The sequence below is a fragment of the Vipera ursinii genome (genome assembly GCF_947247035.1).
Source record: "Vipera ursinii genome assembly, chromosome: 1".
Taxonomy (NCBI): domain Eukaryota; kingdom Metazoa; phylum Chordata; class Lepidosauria; order Squamata; family Viperidae; genus Vipera; species Vipera ursinii.
The window spans coordinates 117,666,604-117,693,390 of NC_139512.1; the positions used below are offsets into that span (position 1 = coordinate 117,666,604).

The following is a 26,787-nucleotide window of genomic DNA, read 5'->3' on the forward strand; positions in this document are numbered from 1 at the left end:
TCCCGCCGCCCCAACGCGAGGTATGCCCTCTGGAGGAAAGTTGAAACAACTACAATAACCGTCATGCTCTGCGACCGAGGGACGCATGCGCAGAAGACCCTTGTTGCTATGGGAGGCTGCGGTAGGGCCCGACTTCGGGCGATCCCTCGGTAGGGCCCCCCCTCTCCTTTCATTCCCCCCTGCGATCTGGCAGCCGAAGTTACCCCGTTCCAATTCGGGGGGTGGGGGTGCGAGAGAGTTTCCTTTGTTGCCATGGTGACGGTAGCGTTACTCTGGGCTGGCTAGCGATGTTCTCGGCGGAGCCGGCCAAGGGAGAAGAGCGCAGCCGGAGCAGCAGCCATGTCCCGTTCCCAAATAATCCACAGTGGCCACTTCATGGTCTCGGAACCCCACGCCGAGTCGGACCCCGATCCGGAGGTCGGTTCCGAAGAGGCCATCAGCTCGGCCGAGCGAGCCGTTCGCTTAGGCTTAGGCCTGCAAAGCTGCGCGGCCGAGCGAGTCGGAGGACCCGGGAAGCAGCGGGCGGGGAAAGGCGAAGGGGCGGCCCAGCCCGGTTTGAGGGCTCCCTACGACTTCGAGACGGTGAACGAAGGCACCTGTCAGATCTACCGCTACGGGCCGCGCAGCAGCGGCGCGCTCAATATCGACGCCTCCCTCACCAAGCTGTTCGAGTGCATGACCCTGGCCTACAGGTGAGGAGGGCCCGGTGAGACGAAGGGAGGCGGGCCCCGCTCGGTGGCTCCTGGCTATAAAAGACACCCAGGAGGGAAAGTGCCGAGAAGACTGGCCCGACCGATGTGGATTGCCGCAGAGCTGCCGAAATCAAGATCTCAAATCTTCCGAGAGCTTTTGAAGTTGTATTTGACAACGTACCTTCCTTCCGAGTTGCCTTATTCCAGACATGTCAAACACAAGGCCTGGGGGCCGGATTTGAAAGACAGTTATGAGAACATGTTTTGCTTTATGCTCTATTCTTAAGTAGATTCATTTTTAAAGAGGCACTTTCATTTTAAAGCACTGCAGTAAAATAATTCTATGAACGGTACTTGAAACTGGCAATTATCCTTCTTATAGGAGAGGAAGGCAATAAGAACATATAAATTCACACACACACATATGTATCTCCTAGATCAGACATGTCAAACACAAGGCCCGGGGGCCGGATCTGGCCCGTGAAGTGGTTTCATGCGGCCCGCGAAGCCATCCTGGAAACAGTGAGGGAACGGCCCCCACTGCCTTGGCCCTGGCCCAGAGACCCTCCTTCTGCCAGAGACCCTCAGATCTGTCCCACTCCTGCCCAGGCCCCCATAGGCACCCTTGATGCGAATGATGTAGAGCTGGCCATGCCCACCCAGTAGGCCATACGCACTCTAGCCACGCCCACCCTGTAGGCCACGCCCACCCTGTAGGCCACACCCACCCGGCCCCCTGAGGGCAACCGCAATGCTGATGCAGCCATCAGTGAAATTGAGTTTGACACCCCTGCCTTAGACTAATTAACCATGGGCCTGGCCCATTGGCCAATGTTCAATTAAAACCCTGAATTCAAATGAGACTTTTTCCATTGTTTCTTCCTCATACTAGAACCTGCCCACAAATAGGGAGGCTCAGAAGTCTCTGTTAATATCCCATATGAGCCTAGTAGAGTACTTCAGAAGAAAGCACAGACATTTCACAAGTAGAAATAAAATTGCTCTTAGAAGCAATTTTAAGAGTTAGAGCAAAGGTGCCACCTGTTCTGGATTGCCTCAAAAATCATGAGAAGTAGAAGAGTGGTTTTCTAACCTGCCATTTGAATTAAACTTCGTGGCAAAAAGTATGTATATGTTTAAATGAAGAAACTTGTTTATCAGTCAGTCAGCTTCGTTGTAAGCTTGATTTGTTATGTGCCTGAGCTTGCTGGATAAAACTGGTAATATGTAGCCAATATATCCAGTTGACAAAGTATCTTTTATAATTGCCCTTTGTAACAGAGTGTTATTTATTGGAAAGCTCTTGTGATTAATCTGCCAGCTGAGCCTTAGACCCGAGTTCTCCATTCTTAGATTAGACTTGGTCCAAAGAATTGTTGGGGGACGAAGGACAAAAGGAATTCTGAATGCTTTGGCACAAGGCTTCCATTCTGCATTCATTTTTGTCTCTTTCATAATGCTTTATGAAGAAAGGAGAAGTAATAGCCTCTTCCACTTTTAAATCTCTTCTGTCTCCCTGATATTTCATACTTTTCTTGCTATCCCAAAAATGTTGAAAAACAAAAATACACTTCTGTTAGTATCACATATCTTTGGATTACCAATTTTAGACCTTTGGCTAGAAGCATCTATAAACTCAATTTGGAAATACTCAAGACAGCAATCTGTCCTTTGATTTCGGAACAGTTATTCAGTAAATGCCAGACTTAAAGTGGTTTTGGTCAGGGTACATTGCACTGGGCACATGAATCTTCACATTGCTTGTTTATGTTCAATCACATGACTCATAAAGAGAGGATATCAAATTGTGTTGCTCTTGATCAATGGTATTCAGACCACTAGCTTCATGTTCAGTACTTGGGGGGGAAATTGACCTTTAATTACTTCCAGCAATAATTTTTTTTGAGTGGCACAATTATATTAGTGAGATTAAATAGTTAGAATGTAATCTACAGTACACGACTGCTAAAAGTTTTCAACATATTATTCTTTTAAGATTTATTTCTATTGGAAATAAATACTTTTTTTCATTTGGAAATATTGATGACACATCACAAATCATTCCATTTGTTTTGAATGTCCTCATATATATGTATGTGTGTGTGTGTGTGTGTGTGTGTGTGTACACAAACACACACACTTATCCATTACTCACCACGTTACAACTTGAATTCTACAATAGCAGTTAGCTAAGGTAGGATATAGGTAAACACATATACAAATTATTATATTAGCTATATGGTATTTTACAGAGTGGCTAAAATGTATTATGCATTTTGCTTAAAAAAGTGTATGATATATTGTTTTAAGATTAATTCAATAGTCACAAAGCTGATCTTCAGACCAGCATAGTTACTTATAGTTAATTGTCTGGATATTTTCTGCATGAATTAATCTGCTGTTGTGCACCTGTTCATCCATCTCCTTAAGTTTGCCCTAAAATCTAATGGGGAAGGGAAACCAGAGACCAGATACTAGGTTTCAAAGAAACCTTGCACATTAGCCAGTCTTTGAAAAAGATAAATAATTGCATTTATTTTATTACTCTATTTTGAATTCTTTTATTTTCTCCTTTTATTGGCACCATGTATATTTGTAGCTATATTGTCAAGTCTTTGAGCTAGTATTCCTGTTCATTTTGCTCTCTTAATCATTTTTGGCTTGACTTATTTAGTGTTTCCTTAATCCAGATATACCAGATGTTACTGAAGTTTCATTGGATTTTTTTTTAGTGGAAAAATCGTATCTCCCAAATGGAAAACTTTCAAGGGGCTGAAATTGCTGCAGCGTGACAAGATTCGGCTCAATAATGCTATTTGGAGGGCATGGTATCTACAGTGTAAGTACTGGAACAGAGTAAATTCAGAAGTTTATTCCCAAAGCATCTTCTTTCTGTAAGGAGTCCATGTTCTTGATGAATTCTGTAGTGAAAGTCTATTTTCTGTGCACTATTGTGAGCTGCAAGTAATAGCATGTACTGCTGAACATCACATAGTCTGTTCTGTCTGGTTGTGAAGCCCATGAACATTGTCTTCCTGTTTGTGAATGTACAGTTTGCGGTACCTCTCAATCAGTCAGTCAGTCAAAAAGTACATTTGTCTGCCTTTGAAGTGGCAATTGCATTCAGAGTTCTGTTTCTGTTTCATTTTGTGCACAGATGTGGAGAAGAGGCAGAATCCTGTGTGCAGTTTTGTGACTCCCCTAGAGTGTAGTGACATAGAGCAGCACCGCAAGCCTGAGGTGAGCAAGGCTTTTATGGCACAGAGATATCAAACTAATCAGTACAATGATGATGTTACCTAGTTTGGTAATGGAACATCTGCAAGAAAATCACCAACCTCAGAGAGCAATAGGGACCCTACACTCCAACACTGAACTATAAATATTCTGTTCCATAAATACCAGATTCTATTACATTACTTTTATTTTTATTTAACTTCTATAACTTTATTTATTTGTTAGGCTGTCATCATGGAAGGAAAGTATTGGAAACGCCAGGTTGGGGTTGTTATTAGGGAATATCATAAATGGAGGACATTCTCCCATATTCTGGTAAGTTTCTTCTCAAGCAAGTAAAGCCTTTTGGATAACACATAATATTAGTGTGATAAAATAGCGGGGATATAGTACTATATTGAAATCTTCCATCTCCAGATGATATTCTTTATCTTGCTGTCCTCTGTGTTGTTGCTGTGGCAGACGAGACTAATTCTATCCTAAAACAATTTAACCCTCTGTGCATATTTAGCTTGCATGTACAAGATTTAAAACATGATGAGGACAAAAGGGCTGTATGCAAGTGCCTCTACAGAATTTCTGCACATTTTCACCAACATTTATAAGCATTTTGTATAGTGTGTTTGGCTAGGATTTTTAGTAGCCTTTCATAACTGAGAAAGTTTGTTACTGCAGTTCCCAATCATGGGACCTAGCGTTAGATTTACCAGATGATTATCCTTTTATTTTTATTTATATTTCATATTTCTAAACTCTCCATCTTCGTCAGAGAGGGGCTCTTTTATCTTTTATCTGAGTCTGTCAGGTACCTGAGACGAAAGACTCTTAGTCTCCACCTGTAGTAATTCGTACTTTTTGACTTTTTGCCATTTGTATAAGATACACAATAATCATTAATATTTACAGTTGCTTATAAGGTTCTCTAATGCTTTGTGTTTCTTTTAATGAATAAATTAAAATGTCCTCTGCTAGCGAATATCTCAGGAATGTGTTCTAATCCAAACCATCCTGTCTTTTTGTTTTAGGAGCAGAAGAAGTTTGACAAACCAATCTGTGATCCCAGTCAGGTGCTATTTTAATATTCAAAGGTTCCCTGTCCCTATTCCCTTCTCCCTGTGGCAGAGTCTGAAACTGGAATACTTACAATAACAACCATTGAGCATTCCAGGCTTCCACTTCCCCAATCCTTTGCTGGAACATATGGGTTTCCCCCTCCCCCCCTATTTTGTGCAGGAGGTGTCTGATGCAATTTCGGAGGTAGAATTCAACAATGAAACAGCAAGTGCAGGTCCTATGGAGCTTGATCCCTTACACGATCTGGATGTACTTCTGGACACCATGGTCTCCAGCCGCAACCCTTATGGTGGTCCCAACTTACGTGGTCTTGGTGAGAAGTCACTTTACGCCCTTTATGCAATGGTTTTGTAGTGAAACTTTTTCCTTATGCCCAAGTGCAGAGAGCTTTCCAAGGGCTTCCGTATAGGACTTAGTTGCTGACTTGTAAAGACTGTGTAGCTATAAAAGTTGTAAATTTAGCTATACATTTTTGTCTTGTCTCCAGCCTTCCCTTTTGGGGGAAAGTTGTTAAGAGGGTGATCAAGTGGCGCCTCCAGAGGATCCAGCATGAAGCAATATCTGGATCCTCTTCAATAAGGATTCAGGCCCAGATACGGGGCACAAATGTCATTGGTTATCTGGTGAGAGCAGGATGAGGGTAGTACTTCCATCCCTGTTCTACGTGATCTCTAAGTGGCTTTCTTTATCATCGACCATGATATTCTTCTGGAATGGCTTCAGAGGTTGGGAGTAGGGGGCATTGTGTTGTCTGGGTTCACTTCCTTTTTCCCAGGTCATTTTCAGTTGCTGTTGATTGAGAGCAGGAGGTCCAATCCTTAGCCCCAGCTTTGCAAAGGTCCTGCAAAGATCAGTGCTCTCTCTGCTCCTGTTTAACATTTTCATGAAACCATTGAGGGAAATCATCCATTACCAAGGGAAAGATATCAAAATGATAATACTCAGTTGTACATCTCTGCTTTCGTTGAGTTATATGCTGCAACGGCCCTTTCCTGGTCCCTGGAGGCTGTTGAGGTAGGGATGGGGAACAACAGGGCAAAATTGAAGCTTGGCAAGATGGAGTGGCTTTGGGTTTGGGGCTCCTTGGGCTTTGGAGAATTATCATCTGTGGTCAAGAATGGAGTCGGCTCTGCCCCAGAAAGACCTGGTGCATAATCTGGAGTGCTCCTGGACTAGCGACCCCTGCTTGAGGAGGTGGCAGTAGTGGCCAGGAGAGCCTGCTCCTTGTGCACCAGTTAAGCCCATTCCGGAACCAACATGCCCTTCACAGAGTCACCCAGGCCCTGTTTGGACTATTGTAACGCAGTCTACATAGGGCCGCTCTTGAAGAGTATCCAGAAGCTTCAATTGGTTCAAAATGTAGCAGCTCTTATAGGATCTGCATTGGTTGCCAATTTGCTTCTGGGTTGAATTCCAGTTGCTGCTTATAACCTTTAAAGCCATACAGAGCTTGGGGCCAGTTGATTTGAAAGACTGCATCTCCCCAGTTATATCTGCCTGGTCTACCAGAACAGGAAGCAGGGTATGTTGCAGGTCCCATCTATTAATTAGGGAGGTACGTCTGGTGGAACCAAGAAAAATGTTTGCCTCGGTGGCGGCCCCCTCTCTATGGAATGTCATTTCCCCCAGAGATAAAATAGTCCTCTCACCTTTCTGGAAGACCCTGAAGACAAGGTTCTGTCCGGGAGCCTGGGGCCCCCAGACTGCTATGGAGTGGCCAGTGACTAGACTAATTGTATGGATTGTCAAGAGGCTAGAGTAATTGTATTGGTTGTTGCCGTGGCAGAGAAGCTGGCGTTTTAAGAGTTTTACATTGTGGATTTTTAATGCTCTAAGCTGCCCAGCGTCACCATGTTGTGAGTTCGGTGGTGATATAAATTAGTTTAATAAATAACTAAAATGAATAGTGAATTGTAACACTCCTTATTTTATGCCTTCAGCTCACCAGGGTAATGCTGACATGATCCAGCCTACTCTGACCCAACTTCACCCCAATTTTGGAGAAGAATTTGTAAACACTTTGGATCCTATTCAGGGTAACAGAAATTCCTCAATTTTATATAACTAAGTTGAATTATGTGATCTGGTGGAGCATCCTATAGACAAAATATGTATATTTTTAAAATGAGCTTTGCATAGTTTCCTAGGGTCAGTTCAAGGCTATGTTTTTAAAAGTTTCACATATGTATTCCAGAAAGTGTACAGCATGGCAATTTGTTGCTGGATTCCCTAGATCTGTTTCCATTATTTAATGTATATTTCAGTGGGGAAATGTTTTTACAATCTCAAAATGCAAAGTATCTAAATCTCATGCTTTGGGAGAAAATGAGATTACTGACTTATTTTCAAAAGCCTCAAATTAATCCCCAGATTATGAAAGGTTGGTTTCTGACCTCAACAGTAAATAGTATTAGAGGCATTGATTACTGTACATTGGCTCAGAGGTATAGCTAGTGAACACAGATAGCCTAAGTCACAAGAAGTAAGAGCAGAGTTTTGCTCGGGCAAAATCCTCTCTCCTGCTAAGATTCTACAAGTCTGCAAGTATGCCAATCCGTTACTGTAAGTGAGTAAATGAAAATAAACCTTTTTCAGCATCCTATATAGTGGTAGTGATTTCACTCTCATAAGTGCTGATGTTCTCTTTTAATGTAACATCTATGCTCAAGGCTGAAGGATCAAGAGACTTGACAAAAACACTGTGTTTTGCAGAATAAATAAAAATAAAAGGTGGAGGAAAATCAGTTTATTGATTGGTTGGTTAGGCCAGGGGTAAGCAACCTTGGCTCTTTTATGACTCGTGGACTTGCAAGTCCCAGAATTCCTGAGCCAGCTGGCTTAGGAATTCTGGGAGTTGAAGTCCACGAGTCATAAAAGTTGCCTACCCCTGGGTTAAGAGGAAACCAGGAAGAATAGAAATTGAAAGGGTTGTGCTAGAAAACAGCACCAATGTCTAGTCCGAATCTCAGATGATTATATTTTATATTGTAGCACTCGAATCTAATCCCACTTGATCCATCTGTTTCTGCAAATGGGTTTTCATAGCAGGATTAATAACTCAATAGAGGAATTAATTCAATTAGTCAACTCAGACTGAAAAGTGAAAAAACACAAAGAAGCACACAATATTCATGAGTTGAACCCTGGATGACAGCTTTTGATTTAGTTAATGTACATGCTCCATCTTGTACTAACCATTGATCACCACTGTTTCTCTGGTGAATGTGCTATACAGTATTCCACTACTATGGTCCTGGAGCCTAAATTGGTCTTCCCTTCTGTCTGTCTTTTTCTTTCACTTGTTTCCTTACCTTTGTCAAGACTATTTGAAAGGCTGCCTGGCCATCATCTCCTTTCATCATTCATGATCTGTAGACATTCATGCTTCTTCCTCCATTTCTGTCCTGGCTCTTTGGTTGGTACCTGGATAGGAGACCACCAGGGAATATTGGAGCTGCAGACTAGGCTGGAAGGTTGAAAAACATCCTGGAAACCATTTCCATATTGCTACCAAGCAAACAAGATAGACCTGTCTGTGTAGTCATCAGGAATCAAGCTCAACATGAGATTGACTTTACATTTTATCTATTTCAACAAACAGTATCAGAAAGGGTAATCTGAACAGAGTTGTTTCCATCTACAATTTAGAATCTATTGCTAGTAATTTAAAATCTAATGCAAATCACTATTGTCTACTTTATGGAAATTTAGAAAGAGTCAGATCACGATACGATATTCCAGTTATGAAAATTGGTCCATTCTTCCTATTAAAATTTAAAGATTGTGACTAATGTTAATATATTTACTATGGATATACTTGGATGAAGATTAATGTGTAGATATATGACAGCTTGCATTCTACAATCTCTCTAGTCCCTGCATATGTGTGTAGGGACACACACACACACACACACACACACACACACACACAATTATTTAATTTCTCTCTATGCATGACAACTATTATGTGATATAGCCTGGCAAAATTTATAAGTTGTTTTATCTTTCCTCAGGTTGCAACCCCATATTGTCTTCCTGTCTATGATTTTTTAAAATATCACTAACCGAGAAAAAATCCTAATGGTTATTTGCTTAATTGATTGAGCTTATCAGCCAATCCTCATTTTTGTTACTCATTGACTCCTCCAAGTTATTTACCCTAATTCTTTCTTTTCACAGAATTTATTACTTCTTGTCGTCCTCAGCCTGTATTCCAGGTAAGGAGAAGGAGTATATTCAGTCATTTATTACAGTAGCTACAGTAGCACTTGGTTCCATATGCATAAAGTGGGAAGGATTATTATTTTCTGTTAGAGGACACTTATGTTACAGGGAGTGAAAACCGCACTTTGAAAAGTATAGCCCAGCCCAGCCCAAAACTCACATAACTGTTTCAACCCATTACTTGATTTTCTGGATTATATTTCTCTATTATATTCCTGTATAAGGTAGACTAAACCATACATAAAGAACTATATAATTTATTATTATTTTTATTATTTATTTATTTTATTTATTTTAATTCCATTTATATCCCGCCCTTCTCCGAAGACTCAGGGCGGCTTACAAGCTTAGCAGTAGCCTTCATTCTATGTATATGCCTGCTTATTAGGGTTTTCCACACACCCCAAGCGGCATTATTACAAAGTCAGCTTATTGCCCCCAACAATCTGGGTCCTCATTTTACCTACCTCGGAAGGATGGAAGGCTGAGTCAACCTTGAGCCTGGTGGGATGCGAACCTGCACTAATTGCAGGCAGCTGGTGTTACTTAAGGAGGCATTAGCCCACTGCTCCACCAAGGCTCAATATAGCTACTTTTATAGCTACTACATTTACTACAAAAAGTGTGCTGTGCCTGTTTACAAATTTGAATCAGAAATTACAGGCAGTCCTTGCTTAATGAGCACAATTGGGAATGGCAGCTCAGACATTGAGCAAAGAGATCATTAAATGAGATGTCATGTGACTGCTTCACTCAATGACCATGATCCCAATACTCCCAGTTGCAATCATAAATGATCTCCTAAGAGAGAGGCAGGGAAACAAAAGATTTTAGCATATTAAAATCCACACACAAGCTCTGAGAAGCAGGGATCTTTTACATATTAAAATGCCGTCTCCCTGCCTCTCCCTTTGGAGATGGCTTAACAGTTGGGAATATTGGGATCACGTTCACTGAGCGAAGCAATCATGTGACATCTCACTTAAGTCCTCTCAGCAGGTGGCAACAGCAGCTTGCAACGTTCCCTGTTGGCTTTCCCATTGATTTTCTGATTGCAGGACACTGGGTGACCAGCGATAAGTAAGAATACGTTGCCAAGCATCCAGAATGTCATCACATGACCACGGGGTGTGTGTGTTCAGAAGTGCTTTACAAGCTGTAAAGCACCTTTTCCAAGGCCATTGCTAATTTGAGTGGTCATTAAGCAAGATCTACCTGTAATTTATCTTTCCCTCCCACCCTTCCTTATGTAATAAAGAAAGTGCTGACAGAATTTAAAAAGTTTCTGTATAAGAGCTGACATTTCCTTAACCTTTCCTAGGTTCCTGCACCTCTGCCAGACGCTACTGCCTTACACCCTGCCGCCCCCGATTTGCCTTCTGTTGCCCCTCACGCTAAGGAGCTCCCACCATTGGGAGACCCACTTCTGGATGTAGAGCTGCCTACACCTCTGACTGGACAGCAGATCTTCTTGCCATTCTTCCCCACCTCTCCGCCAAGGATCAGCCCTCCACCTGCCCCTCCTATCTTGCATCTACAGCCACAAACCACATTTGTCTTTTCTGTCGTTAGTAACACTGGACTGGAGAAGACCTTGCCATCCCCTTCTGGGGGACCTTTTGTTATGCCAAACTCTGGTTCCTCAACCAAGGGTGGGGGGGTCAGGCAGCTTCAGTGGATTGCTCCAGCCCCTTCTCTTGCTCATCATCAGCCAGCAACACCCCAGCCTTCCTTCACTCCACTACCTACAGCTGGTACGTATTGCTAAACTGGGTTCCATAGAGAGGAGAAATGAGGCTGAGGAGTAGTTATGCTTTCTTTGGACTTCTGCTTTTTGGATTTTAAGTACCGGTAGTACTGGGGATTGTGCACTTACCTTAGTTAGTTTTACAGCAGTCACCGGGTATTTAGGGGGTGGGGGGGAAACAGCAAAAAAAAAAATTCTGGCCACAACCATTCAGTTGGTGCCCGATCCCTTTTTAAACAGGTCAAGGTGCAGTGCATGTAAAATAGTAGCAGGATCACAGGGACACAGTTGCCATCTTACTTTTTTTGACACACGTGAACACTCCTGGGTAGACATTTGATTTTTCAGACTATCATCAGTTGAACGTCTTCATCTTTGCTAACGTCGGTGAAGCTTGAAAAAGGTTTACATTTTTAAAGGTCTTTCTGGCTATAAATTTTTGGTGTACCTCATTTTCATAACTGTAGAAGTTAGTTTTGTTCCTATTGATTAATTCAAACAAAAGGAAAATGAAACATACATTTATAGAATTCTAGACAACCCATTGCTCTCATTCTTTCAGAAATATTTCCTGATCGGATTCATCAATGCTTTCAACAATGGCAGAGTTTCTAATGTGCTGGAAAAGTTCTTAGAAATTCAGGGAGATATTCAGAGATGCATCTACCCCACAAGTAGCCCATGTTGAACTGTATAGCACAATCGAACATTTCCTGTGCAGTTGACCACATGAAATGTTTTTATGATATTTTGTAATTTGTCATAAATCAGAGGTCCCCAACCTTTTGGGCATCAGGGACCGGTTCTGTGGAGAAAGGTTTTTCCACGGACCGGAGAGTGTGTGGTTTTGTGTGCTGCCTGCATCCCATGGATGGGGCTTTGCTTGTTCGGGTGGACCGGTTGCTGGCATGCTACAGCCCGGTACTGGTCCATGGTCCATGGACCGGGGATTGGGGACCCCTATCATAAACTACTACTATTTTATAATAATTTTTATGACATGTTTTATAAAATTTGCCAAAGTTCAATTTCACGGGATCATGGGTTCCAGATTTTGAAGGCGTTCTTTGCTAGCTCTTTTTGAGTTACCTTGATTGAAAAGGTTTTGCCCTGTGATGCACAATTTCATCCAGTTAAATGTTACAGACACAAGAGCTTTAGAAGTATACAAATGGTTTTTTGTATTTGCACCACTATAAAATTATGTAATAATCTGTAGCTCAGGGAGCAGAGGCTTCAGTAGATTTAGGATTTTAGTCTGTAGTCATAAATAATGGGGGTGAAGAGCTCTTTATCGATTTTTCTATTTTAGTTTAAATGTAAATTTGAGAACACGGTCTACATATAAATTTGTATGCATAAAGGAAATAGCAGATTGTTTTCTATTACAGTTTTAGAAGTTACTTATGCAAAAGCATGACAGCTTTAGGCTGTCCAACACTTGCTTTTTTTGGTTATATTTTTCCAATTTATTTTTGCATGAAACAGACTGAACCATTTCAAGTCCATTTACAAATTTTGAGATCTACCTAATCACTTTTTTTGAAAGATTTCCTTAATTCCCAAATTGAAGTAATATTGAAGTGTGCTAATTGAAATGCAAAGCTTATACTCATATCCAGTGTGCATATTCTAATAAAAAAAATAACAAGGGCAAAAATTTAACTCTGGAACTCCTTTTTCTACTCTGCAGCTATTAAAATGTACAGCTATGAATAGACTCTGAGGAATAGTTTTCAAGCTGAGTAATACAAACCAACATTTTAGACAATGGTTGTGACGTGGCCTGGTTCACTTGGATTTTTGGTATTAGTTGCCATTCTGAGTGTGATGCCCATCATTTTAAGTAGCAGCTGGTGGCTTTAATTTCTAGATAAGGTAAGTGGGATTTACTTGAGAAGATTGGCTGACCAATGTAGTTTACTGGAGAATTCAGTGTTCTTTTCCTGGTAGGGCTTATTAGCCAGCCAAGATTTCTAATGACTGGGGATCCATAGAGACTGGAAACAGAAATGGGGGGAAAAACCCGTCTTTCTTTCATTTCTAGGTCCTGTCCCACTGACCCTCACTCCAGTTACAAAATCTGCTCAGGTAAGGATGTTCTCTTTTATCATCTTCTGAAAAGGGTAAGATGAGCAGCTCTGATTTCGCCACCTTCTGTGCTGGAGGCCTTTCGATAAATAGCCTTATTTATGTCGTCTTAGAATTGATATGCACAATTTATTCTTCATAATTTCTTTTGACCCCTATCAGATAACTCTTTTTTTATCATCTCCCACAGATTTGTGGCAACTCACACCTCTCAGCTGATGTCCTACTGAGGTCAGTCTCCATTACAAAGGAGCCTTCACCAGTGCCTGTCTCAGCTGCTGCCTTGCTTGATACTGGTAAACATGCTAGGCTTGGAGTCATTTCACATATTCTGTCTCATCTATTCCTCTTCTTTAGTCTTACGTATTCTATTTTGATGAAAATGGGATATAAGTCCATTTACCCCTATATTTTGGGAAATGTTCCAGATTCCTCAACCCAGAAGATAGCCAAGGAGAAGAATCTGTGTAGTCACCAGGAAAAATACAAACATAATCCTGTTCAGGTAAGAAGATCGCTATTGTATATGAAAAGGAGATCATATTTCTCCTAAGTTGGTTTTTAAATCTGAAGAGTATCAGAATCAGAATATGATAGTGGAAGTGGCAATATTATTACTTATCTTTATAATCACTTGGGGTGAAGATAATTGTCTTAAATTCAGAGTCATCTTTTTGGCTAAATAAATATATTAATCTCACCTGATTCCACCCACATATCCCACCCTCCCATGCCACGTGTCTTCTGCAGGTTTATCTTGTGTATCCCAACTGAATGAACTGCAAAGCTGAGAATTGTCAGAATGTAATTGTCCCTTGTCCCTTGGACAAGTGCTGGCTCTTCGGCTTTGAAATGGAGATGAGTACCGGCCCCTAGAGTCGGAAACGACTAGCACGACTACGCACGACTAGCACGACTAGCACGCACGTGCGGGGGGAACCTTTACCTTTACCTTTAATTGTCCCTTGCAGGGAAGCTGCCGATCAAGTTTTACTTCTGCTGACTGTGCCCGTCGTATGATCATTAGCTCAGGCTTTAACACTCTTGCCAGTCTAGTACTGTCAGGATCTGATCAACAAACCAGCACTAAGGTACATATCTTTTCCCTGTAAGAAAGAAGGTTAGTATTTATTTTGTCTTTCCCATTTCTCCTGTGATCCTCTTGGAATTTTCTTCCCTTGTTCTGTTCAGCTCAGCAAAGCGCTGCTCTTGCAGAAAAGTGTAGCATATGTAGGAAGGCTGCAGCAAGAGCGCCGACAGAATCAGGAAATGGTAGAAAGACTGCGTGGAGAAATTGAAGAGTTGAGCACTGCCATTGAGTAAGTTGAATAGTAGACTTGAATGGTTGATCTGTCACTTGATCTGAGTAAAGGAAATTTATATTGTTGAGTTGTACTTTTTCTTTTCTTTTTTTCTGCAGTAAATTCCAGCGCCAACTTCCACCTAATGGAGCTCCCGTATTACCACCACAATCAAATCAGGCTTCTGAACTCTATGAAGAATATGTACGTCAGCGCACATTAGAGGACTGGCGTTTTTGGATTGTATCCATTAGGAACTAACAAAGGGGTTTATTTGGTTACTGCAAAAGAACAAATTGGGGGCATAAAATCTGATGTATTTGTCTCAGCAACAGTTAAAAATGAGAAAAGTTGATTATAATGAATCCTTAACTCTTTTCAACTTTCAGTTCAGTGTTATAATTAAACCACTGTTTGAGAGCTATACCAGAATGGTGAACACGGGCAGCATCAAGGATTTCTGCCAATCGGTGATGAACTGGTTGGAGCAGCACTGCACATTACCCATCTTGCGCCCTGGTATGGTTTGACACTTTGGTAGGACGAATTAGAATTGTGAGGAAAGCTGAAGACTCCATGCAGATTTTTTTTCAAATGAGTACCTAGGAAAATACTCCAGGGTCCTATCTGGGTCTTGATCAAAGATGGGACTTTGAGTACCTTTGCTTCAGAGCATGAAATAAACATAGCATCTTAAGTGCTTACCCCTGCCCTTTTAGCCTTCAGAAGACTATGAAGATGCAGCTCTTTCAAGCATTGGGCTAGGGTGGGGTTGAGTCAGGCGGCCAAATATTTGGTTGTTCTGGCCCCTAGTGTGAAGATTGTTCTGCTTTTATTTCAGCCATTTGTTTGTTTTTAATTGGTTGTTATGAACCACCTTGGGTCATTATGTGAGATAGGCAGCCATGTACGTTTTTTAAATTCTTAGTATGACATGAGAAAAATGAAAGGAGGAATTGGAAGATTTATCTTAATCCTATAACTTGCCTATTGTGATTTTGCTAGAATAATGTGAAGCTCAGAATGTAAGTGTAAAATAGGAGAATGAAAACTGCACAACCATGTCTAGATTTGGAGCAGAGGAAAGGCAAGAATCATCACAAGATAATGGCTATGCAAGGAAAGCGTATATACTTATGGCTTTTGTTCCATCTCAGTCGCAAGGACCACATTTCTAGGGATTAGGAAAAGGCATCTAACTTAATTTCTTATTAATACTTTGGGGTTTTTTGTTTATTTTTTTCTTTTTGTAGCTATCTCTGGCTCTCTTCTGCAGCTGAGCAAAATCACATCAATATTGACTCAGCCAAACCATCTGCCTGGACAAGCTCTACGGGCAGTATCTTCTCCACAGAGCAAGAGCAACAACTAGGATGAAGATCTGGCTTCCTAACTCAGGAAATCCCTTCATCATGAATTAAGGACATTGTAACAATATTGGTGCTATTCCACAGCAGGGAATCTCTGGGGACCACCTTTGGTGCTGGTCATCATGGCAGAACAGTGGAAGGGTAGAGGGAACTGGACAATGTATGGAGTTAAAATTGTAGAAAGGAGTCATCAGGCATGGCTTTCAAGATTTTTATAGAACTGAGAAGAGTGTGGGTCTCCATTTCCACAGTTTTCCCACCAGGGGGCAGTAGAGATACTTAGCATGATTCAGTTTCTCACAAAATGTGAAAGCTTATGGCTGGCAGTCCCTGATTACAGGTAGTCCTTGACTTACAGCCATCTGTTTAATGACCAAAGTTACGATGATAGTTTTTCACATGACCATTGCAGCAGCCCAATGGTCACACGATCAACATTCGGCCACTTGGCAGCTGACTCGTATTTATGACGGTTGCAGTGTCCCAGGGTCATATGGTTACCTTTTTTCAACCTGACAAGCAAAGTCAGTGGGGAAGTCATCGTCACTGAACAGCTGTGTTACTAATTTAACAACTGCAGTGATTCATTCAGCTCTGCCAAGAAAGGTCATAAAAGGGGCAAAACTCAATTAACAATTGTCTCACTTAGCAATAGAAATGTTGGTCATAACTCGTGGACTGCCCGTCCTGCTTGCCGGTCTGCTCGTGCCTTGAAAAACTGGGTGTCTTACAGGCTGATTGCAGGCTTCATTCACATGGATGGTTGCTGACACACACTTTGCCTAATTTACTTCTTTCATTCCTGATCAGAGATTTTATGCAGAGCTACCCGTTTTCTGGACATGCCCTGAATTTCTTCAGGAGGGTGGAACCTGATTTCCAGCAACGATGTTTACTTTGGGGTTGTCTACCTCCAAAGATCGTTATCTTGATATTTGGATAAAAACTAAATATCTAACCTCTGAAGAACACGAGCAGGTTCTTATAAAGCAATCGATGGAGCAGAGTTATTTTCAGTGCAATCCTGTGCCCTCTGTTCAAAGGAAAGTTTTGCTTAGTTCTAAGAATACAACTATTGCCTAATTATTTTACATACTACAATTAATGCTTTCCATACAATAATTCAAATGCCCAGGAAGTGTAGGGAACTTTTTCTAAAATACTTTTCTTGTAGCACAGCTTTTTTATAGAAATGTTTCAGTAATAAATGTACTCAAAGATAGTGGCATACCGAATCCGTTACCAGGGACAACTTTTCACAGTGCTGCTGCCTCTATGTGAAATTATCAAATGGGAGACAACTGCCATTAAGGAATATACTCATTTGATTAAAGGAGTTACATCTTGGTATAAAGTATAAAGACATTGTAAAGAGTAAACATCGGGACATTGCATAGCAAAGTAGTCAGATTCTGTTGGTATCTATTCTATCTGATAGCATGCAAATTAGCCTTATGTCCTTATAATTGTTCTTGCCTTTAAGCTGATACTGATAAAAAGTGAAAACTGAACAATAAATTGACCGTATCTATTTCATAATTATATGATGTAGGGATTGGCAATATGGTGCTTATAGACTTTAGGACATCTACCACCATCTCAAAGTGATGCTCAGGTCTAAAATAAGTGAAACCTGATTTTAAAAAGACAGCCGTTGATTTAGAGATTTAGTGAAAATATAACATTCCATTGTCCAACATTTTTGTGGAAGCGGAAATATGCAAAATTCATTACGAACTGAAATACCCCTTGTTTTTTAATACATGTTGTCATATGATCTGTAGCCCCTTTGTGTCCTCCTCTATTCATGTTTGGAGGAGGAATCTAAGATACCACCAAAAGCCAGTTGGTGGACAGCCAAAAGACTGTCAGGCTAATTCTGCACTAAGTCTGAAACCAATTGGCTGTCCTTGGGCCAGTCCACACTCTCTCTCAGCCCTAAGGAGCTGGAAGTGGCAAACCACTTTTGAACTCTTGCCAAATGATAAGATAGGCAGGCAGGTAAATTGTTGCCTACCTTGGCTACAAATACTAACAAGGTTTTATTTTTCCCCAGTCACTTGGGATTTCCCTAGTTGAAAATTTCTTCAGTTTTAATGAACCACTACAGATGTCTTGTGATTACAATTTATTTCGTAATTTCAGAGGCTATCATCTCAGATGCAACTTGTGGGGGTTTTTTTATGCTGAACTTGTATTTTTAGTTTTTCCTTTTCCCTTTTGTTATTTTCCTCATATTTCACTATTATTATTTCTATATAGATATAGACACCTACACGATCAGCATCACATTGTTATACATAATTAAAGGCACTTTTAAATTATCACTTACGTTACAGGTTTTAAAGGACTGTCTTATCATGATTTTATCAAACATAGTTTCTGTAATTTTCAGCTCCTGTTCCCATTTATCTTATCAGGTATGCCTTCCATTGGCCTATCTATTACTTTAATCAAGTTGATTATAACGTATCAGTCCATTGGTGCTTCTGCAGATACAGATTAAGTGCTGTTGTTTGATAGCTCATGGTACAGGCAGTATGCTCTTGTGTATTCAGTATTTAACATTCCCCCAAAGCTTTGGTGTGCTGAAATTCTATCCAGTTCATTGTAATATTTGTGGAAGGTTGAAATTGTTGTTTCCCCTCCTCAGTCCCAGGAAGAAGAGTGAAAAATTGTACAAGAAAGTACACTTTATTATTTTTTAAAGGTTTGATATATAAATATCAGGATACGTACAATCCACAAAACCAATCAATATGATAAAAAAACAACATTAAACTAAAAGCAAAATAATTATTACGAATTAAGGAATCTGAGCAAATAATCAGATTTTAGTTTTATTTCGGCAATGCTGATGCCAGCTGAACCTTCAGTTACCTGTAGCTTTAGTTCAATAGCTACAGCATGTTATACAGTATGTTTACTAAAGATGTCCTCCACACCTTTAAACTATGGAACCAATACAAAGCTTTTACTTAGGATGCAATTTTACTAAGGACAGCTTGGTTTTTTTTTAGAGTGGCTCATAATGCATAGACAAAAAATGCTGATGACATCAATAGTTATGCCTTTCAGCACCTCTTAAAGTACACAAGCACTTATCCAAATAAAACTAGGTTCAAAATTGAATGAAACAAAAAATACAAAGCAGATTGCAAGTCCATACTGAACTTGGCTTGCTGTGATAGCACTGGTATGTGTCAGCTTTGATCTAGTTCTTATTGATCATTTCTAAAAGTTGAGGCCAAAGTCACAAGTGGAGATCAGCTAGAAGGCCTTCTCACCCCTATAACAAAACCTTACCGCCACTTGCAAAGCAGCATTTTCTACAGGAATGCTGGAATCATCCAAATGATTATGGTGACATAATGGCAGGGGCTCTTTCACAGCCTCAGGTGCAACAGTTGCTCTTTTCAGAGGGCATATTCATGCCACAAGCTACAAGAAAGAAATTTGGAGCACCATTACTGTCGGGGAAGGACTGGATTGACTTTTCACATGGCCACTCCATCCCCTTACCAAGCAGCTGGAATGGGCTTGGCTGTCTTCTGTGGCACAACGGCATCCTTTGTGGCAGACACAATTTAATGGTCAACTTAAGCAAACATTCCATCTCGCTCTTGTCCCACAGCTCTCAACTTTCAAAGCTAGCACGTTCTTGGCCAAAGCGGAGGAGGAGGGGAAATGAACTCGTGGAAGGGAAGCAAAGGGAGACCATATCTGGGACGTCTTGAATTTGTCATCATCTCCTTAATGTTGGGTGGTGACCGTGCACTTACTCCTACAGCACTGAAGCAGCTAGGAAAGTTAGGAGCCAATCGGTACTTGGATGGAAGGCTCCGTTGTTACTCTTTTTTTAGCTTTGTAAAATACAGTTCTAAAGCAGTGATGGTGAACCCTTTGGGCTCGGTGTATCAAAAATTAGAAAAATTCCTAATGTGACTCTGCTGGTGTGTCATTTCCCCTCCCCCCAACAAAAGAGAAACAATGCTGTATGTATTTATTTATTTTAAAAAATATATAGTCCAATCATGATGCTATGTATTATATAAAGAAACATTAATTAATTCCAAAAATGATATACAATGAAAACAAACTCATTTTTGGAGGGCTCGGTGGCTGCACAAGAACGCACCCATTTTCATGCAGCCTCCACAAGCTCCAAAAATTGTGCTCCCAAAAAGTACGGAGCATGCTTTCAAGAACAGTTGTTGACGAATATTGGTGATGCTAGTTTGTCACCCAAAATGTGGCGTGTCACCTTTAGCATGTGTGTCATAGGTTTTCCTTCACTAATGTAAGTACATGGCTATAAATGTTAAGGCTATCAATACGGAAGGAATTAAGCTTCCTTACTCCACTACATTTCACATTGCTTGTGGTAGACATTGTCTTGAAGAAAAGACATACTTGAAGGGCTGCCTTTGTTCTGACTTCTATCCTTGCTGACCCTAACTGATATTTTTATAATGGTAAGCATATGTCTTCATTACTAACAACTCTACTATGATACAAGCCACAGATACCTTTTTTTTAAATCCCATTTATATCCCGCCCTTCTCCAAAGACTCAGGGCGGCTTACAATTTAAGCACAAACCAATGTGAACAATAGCCTTCATTCTATGTATATGCCTGCTTAGGGCTTTTGCCCCCCCCCCCCCAAGCGGCATTATTACAAAGTCAGCTTATTGCCCCCAACAATCTGGGTCCTCAATCTGAGCTTCAAGGAAAGAATGGTGGCTGTGTTACTGTATAAATTCTATATTTTCAATGTGAATGGCTGGAATTTTTCTTCTGGTTTATCTTATATCTCATTTTTCTAGAATTTGAGTCTTCTCTTTAGAGAGGTAGTTACAGCCTATTCACACAAATGTAGCACCAGAATTTAACCTAATATTCCATGATATTTTTCATAACGTTCTTTCTGATGGATAGTTTTTTTTAAAAACAAAACAAAACACAAGGGACTGAAAAGTGTAGAAACATAATATACTGACCTATACATCACAAAAGGGTCCTTATTACACTTCAGGAGCAAATCCCACACAGTTGTAGGGGGATTGAGTCCTAAGAATTTGGCTCGTTCCCAGCGCTGCATACGGGTAATTCCTGTCAGCAGAAGAAAGTGATTCAAGAATGCAGGAAGCTTCCTAATCAGTTTAGCTGAGACAACTGTAGTTATGAGAGCTTTAGGGTGATTTATGAGTTCCTTTTTTCTATGTTACTATTGTTTGTCTGGCATTATCATCATGCACGCTATTTTACAGTACAAGTGTATATATTTCAGACTTGCAAGCTCTATTTAGTACTTGGATCCATTATTCAAAACTAAGTAAAGAAGACATTAACTTGTTTTCTGGGCCACAATAGAATATACACAATTCTTTCTAATAAATATCCAATCAATTTTTGTCCAACTGCTCTTAATTTATACAGTGTAAATTTAGTGAGTAGGGTAGTTATTTTGTTGCTGCTACAGTAAAGCCTCAATTTTACAATATGTCATTCCGCAAATTTTGGATGCAACAGAATTCTAGTTGCACTTCACCCCAAAATATTAGACTGCTGTTTCTATAGCAGTCCAGACAACTAACATAAAGTCATTATTTGCATCAATTTTAAGTGCATGTGCATAATAATTTATTAATAAAATTACTTAGTTTGGGAGGAAGATAATAACATAAAATATGTAAATATGGATTGAGTGGCTATTTAATTTTAGTGGACTTGTCTCCTGGCCAATAACTATTTTTTTTTAATTGAAAAGTTTTAAAATACAATTTTCCTTTGAAAAACCCCCCTTCCCCCTCCCTCCTCCCCTCCCTACCTCCCCCCTATCTCCCCCCCTCCCCCTCTCCCTCCTCCCTCCCCTGCCTCCCCCCCCTCTACTTCCCCTCCTCCCCCCCTCCCCCCCCCCGACTTCCCAGAGCAAAATACAAGGTATATATCTAAAAAGCAATCCTAAACAATCATATACTAACAATTATAAACTCTAAAATCCATCACTCTCTAGCTTATATAGTATAAACCAATCCTTAACAATACTAAATATGTATAAAAAACTAAAATAAAAGAAAACTAGCATCATTCCCATCTATGTTCTGGCCAATAACTATTAAATCAATGCTGTACTGTGTCAATAAATAATTGGGAATAATAATTGTGATCTACTGCAAATATCCAATGCATCTGCAACGCAATATGATGAACCATTTCTTTACAGTGTGTAAAATGAGGTTATATTTTAAAATTTGGCAGTAAGGAAACAACAGCAAAGAAAAGGCAAACATTTACTTATTTCACAAAATGGACTTCTGTTTCAATAGATAACTAGACAATCTTACCAGTGCAGGGACCATACTGCCAGCTGAGATCAAACTGCTTCAGTATTTCCAGCTGATCGGGTTGTACAGTATCTTGTGGGTGAGATTCTGCTTGAACTAAGTCTGAGAAGCAATCAACCCATTAGTGTTAATAGGTGGAGTGCTGGTATTTTTCCTTGCATAAAGGGCTTAGGGTGGCATTTAATCAATTGTGTTACCACCTCTTTAGCCAATTCCAAAATCTAAATGGAGTTGTAATTTGCTAAGGGCCCTGTCAACCAAGGAATGCTGGTTGGTGGGGAACAGGAGACCTACCTTCTCTGTCAAAATCCCTGCCCTCCAGAATACTCTCTCTCCTTAAGAGTTGAGGAAGACCCTGACACTATTGGCCTGTAGTAAGGTGCCAAAGACCTGGCTTTGCACCTGGGCCCCCAAGTGTGTGAAGCGCCCCATTTCCTGACTATACTGACATCTATGATATATTTTCTCAGCTGCCATATATATTTAAATTTGTACTATATAAGTGCTTTTAATTATTTTATTACTGTTCACTGTGTAGAGTCCATTGTTTGAGATGGGCAGCTATAGAAATTGAATAAAGGTGAGGCATCCTCCAGGATGTCAGGCACAAAACAAAAGAAAAATAAATCCTCCCCAATCCGCTGTGTCTCTCCAGAACAAACATGCTTTCCCAGTTTGGGACGAATTCTGCAACATTACTGATTTGTTGAAGCTCTCCTAATGGGGTTGGCAGAGCCAAATGCTAGGAGAAGACGTCTCGTTGGGCTCACCAAAGGCTAGGGTTAGAAAGATTGCCAGTTTTCTCTTTTGCCTCCAGTGACATCAAGAAAGTAGAACACTGACATCCCCTAAACCAGGGATAGGCAACCTTGGCTCTTTTATGACTCATGGACTTGCAACTCCCAGAATTCTGCAGCCAGCATGGCTCAGCTTGGAAACCTCTCTCCCCTCACCATGGCTGGCTCAGGAATTCTGGGAGTTGAAGTCATAAAAGAGCCAAGGTTGCCTAAAAGGTAAAGGTAAAGGTTCCCCCGCACATGCGTGCTAGTCGTTTCCAACTCTAGGGGCCGGTGCTCATCTCCGTTTCAAAGCCGAAGAGCCAGCGCTTGTCCGAGGATGTCTCTGTGGTCATGTGGCCGGCATGACTAGACGCCAAAGGCGCACAGAACGCTGTTACCTTCCCACCATAGTGGTCCCTATTTTTCTACTTGCATTTTTACGTGCTTTCCAACTGCTAGGTTGGCAGAAGCTGGGATGAGTAACAGGCGCTCACTCTGTTACGCGGCACTCGGGATTCGACCTGCCAAACTGCCTCTGCTGAAGATGTTACCTAGCCTGGTAACCAAACATTCAGAAACCAACCCACAAGCTCCGAGCAACTGAGAAGTGGGATGGAGGTGTCCTTCTAACCATTGAAATACTCACTCCGAGCAAGGGTTGACTTGATGACCTCTAAGGCACTTTCCAGCTCTGTGATCGCTAGCCCTGCTTCCAAATCCACCTAATGAACCCCGATGAGATGGAGACTAGTGCTTGTTTTCTGGCATGGGTGGAAAGAGTAAAGAAGCTGAGGAATCCATCCACAACACCAGGCCATTCCAAAGGGCCAAGCAGGGGAAGGAGATGGAGCCCCCACAAAGGCGAGATGAGGGAAGAGCCTACAGAAGTGCTTACCCTGCGGTGGGCTCTGAGGCTCCTCTTTTCTTTCTTTCCCGCCTCGTTTCTTTTTCACCACTTGGAAAGAATCGGTGATGAGTCGCTTCCTATCCATGGCTCCCCATGTGAAGTCCCGAGCGTCTCCCGGCTGCTCCCAGTGAAGTGGAAGGAGAAGTAGACACGCTTAGACTAGCGGCCCCCACGCCAATTCCTGAAGCGGCCAGAAGCCTCTGCGACCCAGCCCCGACTGCCCGCTTTCGAGCAGAGGTTCTGTCAAGGTGTAAATCACCTTTGTAGAGGGCGAAGGACCGTGCTTCAGAGGATGCACGATGTGCATGAAAGAAGGCAATAAAAAAACCACGCATAATCTTACTAAATACCTTTTAATTACAAAAATATAAATACTAAATATATATTATAAAGAGAGCTAGCTGACTACATCCTAACGTAACAGACAGTAACAGCAAAGTGAAAGACAATAAAGAAAAACACTGTGAGAACTTTTTCTAGACATGCGCACTAAACAGACTGAAACCATAACATAACTAGTCATATGGGATTCACTATGGTTACCAGATAAGTTATCACAACAGGTGCAGAGAGCAGGGGAAATGTACAGTTAGAAATGAACTTTCTGACGAACAAAAAAAAAACGTGCAGTGACAGGTTCCCAGTCTCATTCCCACCTGCAAGAGCGTCTCCCCACCTCTTCAGCGGGGAAGAAGAAAAGCTTATGTGCTTCTCCCCCACCTCACTCCACTCCACCCTTATAACCACCTCAACGAAGCCCTGGCACTGCCAGATTAAGGCTGGGAGACGTGGGCAGCGCCAAGTCCTCTTCTCCTTCGGGCGGGGGTAGAAAATCAACGGGACGCCCCTCAATCCCCTGCTTACAATGCAGACAAATCCCTCGCGAAGGATGGGAGGAAAAAAAAAACAGAGGGGCCGATCGCCCCCCCTCTCATCCGCGTCTTCGCTCCCCATCATCTGCTCTTCCCCCTACTTCCCTCCCTCCCCGAGAAAGGCTTTCCTTCGCTAAATTTTATTCCCAGACGATCCGGATCCATCCAACTTCTCGCTCGCTCCCTTCCTCGAGGGAGAGAAAAAGCAACCTCGAGGAGAAAGAAGATTCCCCCTCCCTGGGGTTTGGGCGCCTTTTCCCTGCTTTCTCCTACTGGGGAAGAGAAAGAGAAACCAACCCGGGGAAACGCGGCGGTCGCCGTCCTCACGACTCGCGCAGGGTCCAAGCAGTGCCCGGAACGTCTCGTGCGAACGCAGGAGCGGACAGGGCGGGCTAGCTTCCAAGCTTGTCGCCCGACAACCCGGAATAGCCCTGGTGGCGTATAGTTACTGTTGCTTCGGCTCAGCCAATGGCGGAGCTGCTTTCGCTTTGCCTTGGAAGGAACGGGAAGGAAGGCCTCTGCTGATGGCAGGGAAATGTCCCAAACGGAGCCTTCTCGCAGCCTACTTTTATGAAAGGTGCTAGTTGCTCTGCGAGATCTGTGGCAAGGGACACCTACTACGAAAGATTAGCGGTCTTTCAGGCATTAAATTCAAAAATCACTGAAAGTTTTCGTCCATAATTAACTTTATTAAAAATGATTATTCAGAGCTAGTTTGGTGTAGCGGTTAAGGGAGGGGACTATAATTTGTAGTTTCCGTCTCAGGGGCAAAGCCAGCCGAGCGATCTTGGGCCAGGCACTTTCTCTTAGCCCAGGGGTAGGCAACCTTGGCTCTTTTATGACTCATGGACTTCAACTCCCAGAATTCCTGAGCCAGCATAGCTGAATTTTTCTGAAGCATAGCTGGCTCAGGAATTCTGGGAGTTGAAGTCCATGAGTCATAAAAGAGCCAAGGTTGCCTACCCCTGTCTTAGCCCAAAGATGGTTTGATATTGCTACTTCCAAAAATGTTGCCCTGTTGGCCAAACCATAGATTGGCCCAACTAAATGCGAATTTCTTTTTCCCCCTGGTGTGAAGTAGCTAATTATCACACAAGGCCAGACTTCGTTTATTTTTTACAGGGCAAAAAGGTGTCCGCTTGGGACTATACCAAAAATCAAAAACCTTCAATATCCAAATTAGCATAGTTTTTATACACTTTTGAAAAACAAAGGCACGTGATCAAGCAATAGGCAACAAGTGACAAAAGGTGATCATACCCCTAGTAGAGAGTGATTCTCCCATAGATTGGGTTCATTCCTAAAATGTTGCAGCTCTGTCCCTCCTGTCCCTAATTGATAATATGAGTAATTAAATGTGCAAAACCTTTTAGCTAATTTATCTACAACAGGAAAGGGGAAGTTAATCCTGAATAAGCTGTCGGCCTGCTTCCAGTTTTTTTGGTAAGGGTATCATTAGCTTTCCAGAAATTTTAGGATAGGAAGCCCAAGAATGAGAGGCCCCAAAAGTAAAACATCTAGAGCAAAAGAAAAGGTTTTTCAACAAAATGGGGTTTCTCTGGCTAAAACTCGCTGTATCAATTCTATATCCCCGCAGGATCTATAGTCCAGGCTCAAAGGCACAAATGTGGGTCTGATACCCTCATGCTATGTGCCTTCCTGGCATCAATACAAAAATGGCTTGCTGTTGCCCTTTTCCTAGTCTTTGGCCATAATATTTCCTGGAGTTTTCTGACCAGACCCAATTGTGCTTAAGTTTTAGAGCCCAGAGGTGTTGCTACTACAAGGCCATCTCAAAATGTGCTGGGTGAGATAACGTGATGTCCTTGCCTGACATACAGCGTATATGAAAATTACCAAAAATTATCCATCCATATCACACTTCCTTCTTTTGAATGACTTTCTGACTTTTCTGCCTTAAAACCATCTTAGACTTTTAGCTAGGAAAGTGATGATATGCCCCCAAGTATTGAACTGCTTTTTAGTTGAGGTCTTTTTTTTTTGGTCCTCCTAAAATGCAAGGCATTTGGCATTCCTCATGGGTAAGATTTGATACATCCTGATGTTGCAGCTTCACTTTCTGTGAGTTATCTCCCTATCACTAAATAAATCTATTATATTTGGCCTTTCCTTGACCTCTAGTAT

The 26,787-nt window shown here is 41.5% G+C and overlaps 2 protein-coding genes across 7 annotated transcripts; one reads left to right on the forward strand and one right to left on the reverse strand.

Annotated features, from left to right (window-relative positions):
- On the forward strand, positions 1-18,276 carry LOC310633043 (MLX-interacting protein-like). 4 transcript variants are annotated; one of them, XR_014490966.1, is made up of 18 exons: positions 1-692; positions 3,425-3,531; positions 3,850-3,932; positions 4,155-4,244; positions 4,955-4,996; positions 5,163-5,316; positions 6,944-7,039; positions 9,183-9,220; positions 10,549-10,981; positions 13,022-13,065; positions 13,256-13,361; positions 13,494-13,570; positions 14,037-14,156; positions 14,257-14,384; positions 14,486-14,609; positions 14,756-14,885; positions 15,620-15,896; positions 17,999-18,276. XR_014490966.1 is itself a non-coding variant. In XM_083350636.1 (17 exons), the coding sequence occupies exons 1-17, from the start codon at positions 340-342 to the stop codon at positions 15,736-15,738; spliced, it is 2,244 nt and encodes a 747-aa protein (XP_083206762.1). In that variant the 5' UTR covers positions 1-339; the 3' UTR covers positions 15,739-18,276. The 4 variants fall into 4 exon arrangements, 2 of the variants coding, with proteins under 2 accessions (XP_083206762.1, XP_083206763.1); XM_083350636.1 differs by having other exon boundaries at positions 15,620-18,276; XR_014490967.1 differs by lacking the exon at positions 14,486-14,609 and having other exon boundaries at positions 15,620-18,276.
- Positions 18,277-18,411: 135 nt separating this feature from the next.
- POLD4 (DNA polymerase delta 4, accessory subunit) lies at positions 18,412-25,068 on the reverse strand. 3 transcript variants are annotated; one of them, XM_083350641.1, is made up of 5 exons: positions 24,940-25,068; positions 23,759-23,888; positions 22,085-22,186; positions 20,738-20,849; positions 18,412-19,177 (listed from the first exon to the last, which is right to left on the reverse strand). In XM_083350641.1, exons 2-5 carry the CDS (start codon positions 23,853-23,855, stop codon positions 19,153-19,155), a joined length of 336 nt encoding a protein of 111 aa, XP_083206767.1. In that variant the 5' UTR covers positions 23,856-23,888; positions 24,940-25,068; the 3' UTR covers positions 18,412-19,152. The 3 variants fall into 3 exon arrangements, 1 of the variants encoding a protein (XP_083206767.1); XR_014490968.1 differs by lacking the exon at positions 18,412-19,177 and adding an exon at positions 23,510-23,624 and having other exon boundaries at positions 20,809-20,849; positions 24,940-24,958; XR_014490969.1 differs by lacking the exons at positions 18,412-19,177; positions 24,940-25,068 and adding an exon at positions 23,510-23,624 and having other exon boundaries at positions 20,809-20,849; positions 23,759-24,929.
- Between the last annotated feature and the right edge of the window lie 1,719 nt (positions 25,069-26,787).